This window comes from Salvelinus sp. IW2-2015, unplaced genomic scaffold, assembly GCF_002910315.2.
Source record: "Salvelinus sp. IW2-2015 unplaced genomic scaffold, ASM291031v2 Un_scaffold1374, whole genome shotgun sequence".
Taxonomy (NCBI): Eukaryota; Metazoa; Chordata; class Actinopteri; order Salmoniformes; family Salmonidae; genus Salvelinus; species Salvelinus sp. IW2-2015.
In genome coordinates, this window is record NW_019942865.1 from 168,640 (window position 1) to 176,561 (window position 7,922).

The window sequence follows — 7,922 nt, forward strand, 5'->3', positions numbered from 1 at the left end:
TCCAAGACAGGCTTTACAGAAGCTGTGGCTACACAACAGGACCACAGGATCCTTGAAGATGTTACGACACACAGGACAGGAGAAATTATTCTCGGAGAGAGAAGCTTTAGAGGCCATGTCTCACTGTTTATCTGCTTATCTCTGAATTAAGATTTAGTTGAACTTTTGACAACTTTTTTGATGAAGGTTTACTTTTGAAACTCTTCTGAACTTAGAAATCTGTGTTTTCCTGCCGGTGTTCCTTAGGCTTCAAATGTTGTTTTGATCTGATTGTTTACAAAGATTACTGGTCCTTCTATGAGAGATATATCATTTTAGCAGAATGATGAAAGTTACAGCGTTGTCTGTTGTGAGCTTTGCTCCTTCCTGCTAAACAGGTCAGTAAGGGGTGGAGCTCTCTGCTGAGTTGTCATTTATATCAGCTTGAGTCTGTGCAGGACACTTCCATTTGCTGTCAGTGTTTGGTTAAATAGAACTACATTTTTAAGATACAATGCAGCCGTTTTTATCTCAATATCAAATAATTTCTGTGTAAGGATTTTAAAAAGATACAAACATAGCTTCTTAGCAAACAGAAAAATTTCATGCAATAATTGTCTGGGAGTGGTCTGAGTGGGATGGGAAAAATGTAAACTAGCTGTTATTGGCAGAGAAGATTGGAAGTCTATTCTTATTGGTCTTATTGTCACAGAATTACTTTTGTTAAATATTCTCCATTCCCTCCTGTTCATTTCCAGCTGCCACGAGAAGTGGAATATTGGAAACTTTCAAAAAGTCAGTATAAAGTATACCTGTTTTATCCACATTATTCAAAGAATTAGTAAAAAACTATTATCAATATTATCAGTCTGTTGGGGCGGAGTCACCATCTTGCTCTTGGCAGACTGAATGTAAACTCCAGTCAAGTAGGAGTTTCAGCTGCTGAAGTTGACTGCTTTGTACTTCCATACAGTTGCTGTCCATGGATCTGAATTGACCAGAGCCATAGATGGAATTTAAATAAAACATTTCATACACTTAGCGTTTTGCAGCATTAAAGGCCCACTGCAGTCAAATATATGATTTCCTGTGTTTTATAGACACTACCGGTCAAAAGTTTAGAAAACCTACTCATTCAAGGGTTTTCTTAAATTTTTACTGCTTTCTACATTGTAGAATAATAGTGAATACATCAAATACATCAAAATAACACATATGGAATCATGTAGTAACCAAAAAAAAGAGTTAAACAAATCAAAATATATTTTAAATTTGAGATTCTTCAAATAGCCACCCTTTGCCTTGATGACAGCTTTACACAATCTTGGCATTCTCTAAACAGCTTCACCTGGAATGTTTTTCAACAGTCATGAAGGAGTTCCCACATATGCTGGGCACTTCTTGGCTGCTTTTCCTTCAATCTGCGGTCCGACTCATCCCAAACCATCTCAATTTGGTTGTCGGGTGATTGTGGAGGCCAGGTCATCTTATGCAGCACTCCATCACTATAATAGCCCTATAACAGCCTGGTGTGTTTTGGGTCATTGTCCTGTTGAAAAACAAATGATAGTCCCACTAAGCCCAAACCAGATGGGATGGTGTATCACTGCAGAATGCTGTGGTAGCCATGCTGGTTAAGTGTACCTTGAATTCTAAATAAATCAAAGAAAGTGTCACCAGCAAAGCACCCCTACACAATAACACCTCCTCCTCCATGCTTTACGTTGGGAAATACACATGCGGAGATCATTCGTTCACCCACACTGCATCTCACAAAGACAGGGCAGTTGGAACCAAAAATCGCACATTTGGACTCCAGATCAAAGGACACATTTCCACTGGTCTAATGTCCATTGCTCCTGTTTCTTGCCCAAGTAAGCTCTTCTTCTTATTGGTGTCCTTAACTGTTTCTTTTGCAGCAATTTGACCATGAAGCCTGATCACAGTCTCCTCTGAACAGTTGATGTTGAGATGTGTCTGTTACTTGAACTCTGTGAAGCATTTATTTGGGCTGCAATTTCTGAGGCTGCTAAGTCTAATGAACTTATCCTCTGCAGCAGAGGTAACTCTGGTCTTTCTTTCCTGTGGTGGTCCTCATGAGAGCCAGTTCATCATAGCGCTTGATGGTTTTCGTGACTGCTCTTGAAGAAACTTTACAAAGTCTTGATTTTCCTAATTGACTAATTGACCTAGTTTTTTTACTAATTCTTTGAATAATGTGGATAAAACAGGTATACTTTATACTGACATTTCTGACCAGTTTCAATATTCCACTTCTCGTGGCAGCTGGAAATGAACAGGAGGGAATGGAGAATATTTAACAAAAGTAATCTGTGACAATAAGACCAATAAGAAATAGACTTCCAATCTTTCTTTCCAATAACAGCTAGTTTACATTTTTCCCATCCCACTCAGACCACTCCCAGACAATTATTGCATGAAATTTTTCTGTTTGCTAAGAAGCTATGTTTGTATCTTTTTAAAATCCTTACACAGAAATGATTTGATATTGAGACATTAAATGGCTACACTGACCTTAAAAATCCAGTTATATTTAACCAAACACTGACATCTAGTGGAAGTGTCCTGCACAGACTCAAGCTAATATAAAATGACAACTCAGGAGAGCTCCACCCCTGACTTACTTCTCTAGCAGGAAGGAGAAAAGCTCACAACAGAACAGCGCTGTAACATTCAGCTATTCAGCATTCAGCTCAACTGATATGACATATAGAAAGACCATAACCTTTGTAAACAACCAAGAATCAAAACAACATTGAAGACTAAGGAACAAAGGCAGGTAAAACACAGATTTCTGAGTTCAGTTGACATTTCAAGAGTAAACATTCATCAAAAGAGTTGTCAAAAGTGAAACTAAACCTTCAATTCAAAAGCCATAACAGAGATAAGCTGTGAGACATGGCCTCTAAAGCTTCTCTCTCCGAGGTTGATTTCTCCTGTCCTGTATGCTGTGACATCTTCAATGATCCTGTGGTCCTGTTGTGTAGCCACAGCTTCTGTTAAGCCTGTCTGGAGGAATACTGGAAACAAGAATGAATATCCGCAATGTCCAGTCTGCAGAAAGAAATCATCAATGGATTTACCCTACAGTAACCTGTTTTAAAGAACCTGTGTGAGGCCTACTTACAGGATAGAAGCCAGAGAGCTTCAGCAGGGTCTGAGGTGCTCTGCAGTCAGCACTGAGAAACTCAAGCTCTTCTGTCTGGAGGATAAACAGCCCATCTGTTGGTGTGTCAAACTTCAAAAAAGCATAAAAGTCATGACTGCCGCCCAATAGATGAAGCTGTACTGGATCATAAGGTAGGATATGTATTTAATACTACCTGACTTACAGCATATATTGTGGAATGTGAATAAATCTGAGTGAATCCAATCATTTTACACACAGCATCTCTTTATAATGTTGTTTCATTCCAGGAAGAACTCAAGACTGCACTGGAGCCCTTAAAAGAGAAGCTGAAGGTCTTTAGAGAAGTTAAACTGAGCTGTGATCAAACAGCCAACCACATCAAGTAAGAATACAGAGTGAAGCTGAGAAACAATGAAACTGTAAATATTTACCATAACCGTGTGGAATTATAATGATCAATTATTGATGATATCTTTCACATTCATCTCTGGTGTTCCAGAGTCAGGCCCAGCACACAGAGAGGCTGATTAATACGGGGTTTGAGAAGTTTCATCAGTTTCTACATCAAGAAGAGAGAGCCAGGATAGCTGCACTGAAGGAGGAAGAGGAGCAGAAGAGTCAGATGATGAAGAAGTAGATTGATGAGATGAGCAGAGAGATATCATCACTTTCAACACAATCAGAACCATAGAGGAAGAGCTGGGAGCTGAGGACATCTCATTCCTGCAGGTAAGGACTAATCGACCTCTGATAAATCAACTGCCCTATCAGTTATGAAATAAATATTGTAGTAATCAATTGATATGTTTTAGATTGATTTGCTATGATCAATACATCTATAAATGTGTTATTTTGTTTCCCTACAGAACTACAAGGATACAGTGAAAAGGTAAGGGGACTTTATTATGTCTCTCTCTTCTCTGTGGTTCTGTATCAAACCCCACAGCAACTCTGACTCCTGAATGTTCTTACATTTACATTTACATTTAAGTCATTTAGCAGACGCTCTTATCCAGAGCGACTTACAAGTTGGTGCATTCACCTTATGATGTCCAGTGGAACAACCACTTTACAATAGTGCATTCTAACTCTAAGGGGGGGGGGGGGGGTTAGAAGGATTACTTTATCCTATCCTAGGTATTCCTTAAAGAGGTGGGGTTTCAGGTGTCTCCGGAAGGTGGTGATTGATTCCGCTGACCTGGCGTCGTGGGGGAGTTTGTTCACCATTGGGGTGCCAGAGCAGCGAACAGTTTTGACTGGGCTGAGCGGGAGCTGTACTTCCTCAGAGGTAGGGAGGCGAGCAGGCAGAGGTGGATGAACGCAGTGCCCTTGTTTGGGTGTAGGGCCTGATCAGAGCCTGAAGGTACGGAGGTGCCGTTCCCTCACAGCTCCGTAGGCAAGCACCATGGTCTTGTAGCGGATGCGAGCTTCACTGGAAGCCAGTGGAGAGAGCGGGGGAGCGGGGTGACGTGAGAGAACTTGGGAAGGTTGAACACCAAGACGGGCTGCGGCGTTCTGGATGAGTTGTAGGGGTTTAATCGCACAGGCAGGGAGCCCAGCCAACAGCGAGTTGCAGTAATCCAGACGGGAGATGACAAGTGCCTGGATTAGGACCTGCGCCGCTTCCTGTGTGAGGCAGGGTCGTACTCTGCGAATGTTGTAGAGCATGAACCTACAGGAACGGGTCACCGCCTTGATGTTGGTTGAGAACGACAGGGTGTTGTCCAGGATCACGCCAAGGTTCTTAGCGCTCTGGGAGGAGGACACAATGGAGTTGTCAACCGTGATGGCAAGATCATGGAACGGGCAGTCCTTCCCCGGGAGGAAGAGCAGCTCCGTCTTGCCGAGGTTCAGCTTGAGGTGGTGATCTGTCTGGAGGAATACTGGAAAGAGAAGACATCTCGACAATGTCCAGTCTGCAGAAAAAAATCATCACTGGAATTCCCCCCCTGTAACCTGGTTTTAAAGAACCTGTGTGAGGCCTACTTACAGGATAGAAGTCAGAGAGCTTCAGCAGTGCCTGAGGTGCTCTGCAGTCAGCACAGTGAGAAACTCAAGCTCTTCTGTCTGGAGGATAAACAGCCCATCTGTTTGGTGTGTCAAACTTCAAAAAAGCATAAAAGCCATGACTGCTGCCCAATAGATGAAGCTGTACTGGATCATAAGGTAGGAGATGTATTTAACACTACTTGACTTACAAGATGTACATATAGTCACATGTGAATTAAGATCTGTGTGCCAATCCACTCATTTTACACACAGCACCTCTTTATAATGTTGTTTCATTCCAGGAGGAACTCAAGACTGCACTGGAGCCCTTAAAAGAGAAGTTGAAGGTCTTTAGAGAAGTTAAACTGASCTRTGATCAAACAGCAGTACACATCAATGTAAGAATACAGAGTGAAGCTGAGATACAATGAAACTGTAAAGATGAATCATAACCCTGTGGAATTACAGATGCTCAATTATTGATGATATCTTTGACATTCCTCTCTGCTGTGTCCAGAGTCAGGCCCAGCACACAGAGAGGCTGATTAAGACAGGGTTTAAGAAGCTTCATCAGTTTCTACATCAAGAAGAGAGAGCCAGGATAGCTGCACTGAAGGAAGAAGAGGAGCAGAAGAGTCTGATGATGAWGAAGAAGATTGATGAGATGAGCAGAGAGATATCATCACTKTCAGACACAATCAGAACCATAGAGGAAGAGCTGGGCGCTGAGGACATCTCATTCCTGCAGGTAAGGACTAATCTACCTCTGATAAATCAACGGCCCTATCAGTTATGAAATAAATATTGTAGTAATCAATTGATATGTTTTAGATTGATTTGCTATGATTAATACATCTTTAAATGTGTTATTTTGTTTCCCTACAGAACTACAAGGATACAGTGAAAAGGTAAGGGGACTTTATTATGTCTCTCTCTTCTCTGYGGTTCTGTACCCAACCCCACACTAGTATAACCCTTCATTCATGTTGTAGGTATTGAACACTATTTTCACCACCAAAACACAACTGAAAACTATTACTTGTAGTTTATTGTCTCATGGACCAGGAGATGCAGCCAATCAGTCATGAAGATTCATTTTGGTGTTTATTTTACTCCTCCCTCTCCCGACACGAGCAGGTGTCCCTGGCACTACTATAACTTTCAAAATGAAGTCCCCATGGTACAAAATAACAGTGCCTCCAATATGTTATGCCAAAATAAAAATCATAACAAAACTAGGCTGAGAGTTGTACTCTCTAGAAAAGGAAACGTCCTCATTTCAATGAGAACTTGAGAACACCCTGTCAACCTGACAAAAAAACACAGTAGTCGGGCTGAGCCTAATCATTCTAAGTATTAAAGTCCTATTACTTGGAAGGCTTTTTAACTGTACGGAAACACCTTGTTGTGGCAGAAGCCTGTACTACAGGAGATGGCCCGTTTGGTTCAGCATCGTGTGCAGGGTTAGGGTGACCCTGGGTGGGTGGAGGTAGTGAAGGCTTGCCTTGATCAATTTTGCCTGATTCCCAGCGGCAGGGGCCGGGGCATGGACAAGCACACGGAAAGGGATMAAGTCTGGCACACAGGATGGTGGGCGGTAAGGCAGAGTCCTGGACAATAAGATTGGAGTGGGTCTATGTCTCACTGGCCTGAGGTGACACTGGGGGATTGTCAGGGGAGTCAGACAAATCACTGTTGCATGGCTTAAGGCGATTGTGATGAACCACCCATCTCCTTGCATTCACCTTCCTGGGGTCTTTGATTTCATCCACCCCTGTGCTCCCATCCTTGTCCATCCTCTTCAGCAACTTGTATGGACCCTTCCATCTGTGTGCGAGTTTGTTTATGCGCTGGAATGAGTCATCCAAGGGAACCAGGTCCCGTTCCTTGTATGGGCAGAACACCACTTTTCAATTATAATTATGTTTCTGTTGCAGTTTAGCCATTGCAGACTGCTGGTTCGCCTCCTTGGGGGCCTATGTGAGTTATGTGGTCAGGTCCTGGGCATAACCAGTGGGTGTGGTGGGGGCTGTTGGTGTGATAGAGGAGTTACAGTTAAACAGGACATCCACTGGCAGACAAGGGTCTCTGCCATGAGCTTGAAAGTAAGGGTTGAAGCCTGTACTCGAGTGCACACTTGAATTGTAGGCCAGCTCCACCTGAGGGATRTTTATGTCCCATTCCCCACCGTMCTGACTGATGTMSYGTGCAAGCTGGTCCTTCAGGGTYCGGTTCTCCCTCTCTACCATGCCWWCRCACTSAGCATGATATGGGGATGTGCGTGTTTTTTCAGTGCCCAGTACTTTAAAATATTTTTTTTACGAGGTCTGACTCGAATTCTCGGCCTTCATCAGTACGAATGTCCAGAAATTCCATGCTGGCGTATGTAGTCTTCAATGATTCAATGAGCTACACTAGTGGCACGCTGGTCTTTAAGGAGGGTAAAGATTAACATAGCGTGTGAAATAGTTCATTACAACTAACACATAYCTATTGCCTTGGGAGGTGACGGGCAACTCAGTGATGTCAGCTGCAACCTTCTGGAATGGCCGCTMWGCATTGATGGACTGCAGCGGGAGTTGGGGAGCTGCGGSTCTGACATGGGAGACTGTTAGCAACATTTTTGTGAATGTCACGATGCATATAGTGTCAAAAACACAGTTTACGAGCTCTCAGCAAAGTACGTTCAGCAATTAAATGTCCACAGAACACATTTCCATTGACAGTGTGGTGCCAGGACAACAACCTCTCCCTCATTGTGAGCAAGACAAAGGAGCTGATCGTGGACTACAGGAAAAGGCGG

The 7,922-nt window shown here is 42.8% G+C and overlaps 2 protein-coding genes across 2 annotated transcripts in view; both read left to right on the forward strand.

Moving 5' to 3' along the window:
* The window catches only part of LOC112070587 (E3 ubiquitin-protein ligase TRIM39-like), a 61,186-nt gene extending 56,984 nt beyond the window's left edge, over positions 1–4,202 (forward strand). The window contains exons 3-4 of the mRNA XM_070439043.1: positions 3,630–3,859; positions 3,997–4,202. Coding sequence (XP_070295144.1) covers positions 3,630–3,767 — 138 coding nt within the window. The 3' untranslated portion in view covers positions 3,768–3,859; positions 3,997–4,202. The remainder of the gene's footprint in view (positions 1–3,629; positions 3,860–3,996) is intronic.
* Positions 4,203–4,927: 725 nt separating this feature from the next.
* The window catches only part of LOC112070589 (zinc-binding protein A33-like), a 22,726-nt gene continuing 19,731 nt past the window's right edge, over positions 4,928–7,922 (forward strand). Inside the window, exons 1-4 of the mRNA XM_024138010.2 lie at positions 4,928–5,296; positions 5,422–5,517; positions 5,637–5,867; positions 6,005–6,027. Of these exons, the coding sequence (XP_023993778.2) occupies positions 4,928–5,296; positions 5,422–5,517; positions 5,637–5,867; positions 6,005–6,027 (719 nt within the window). The remainder of the gene's footprint in view (positions 5,297–5,421; positions 5,518–5,636; positions 5,868–6,004; positions 6,028–7,922) is intronic.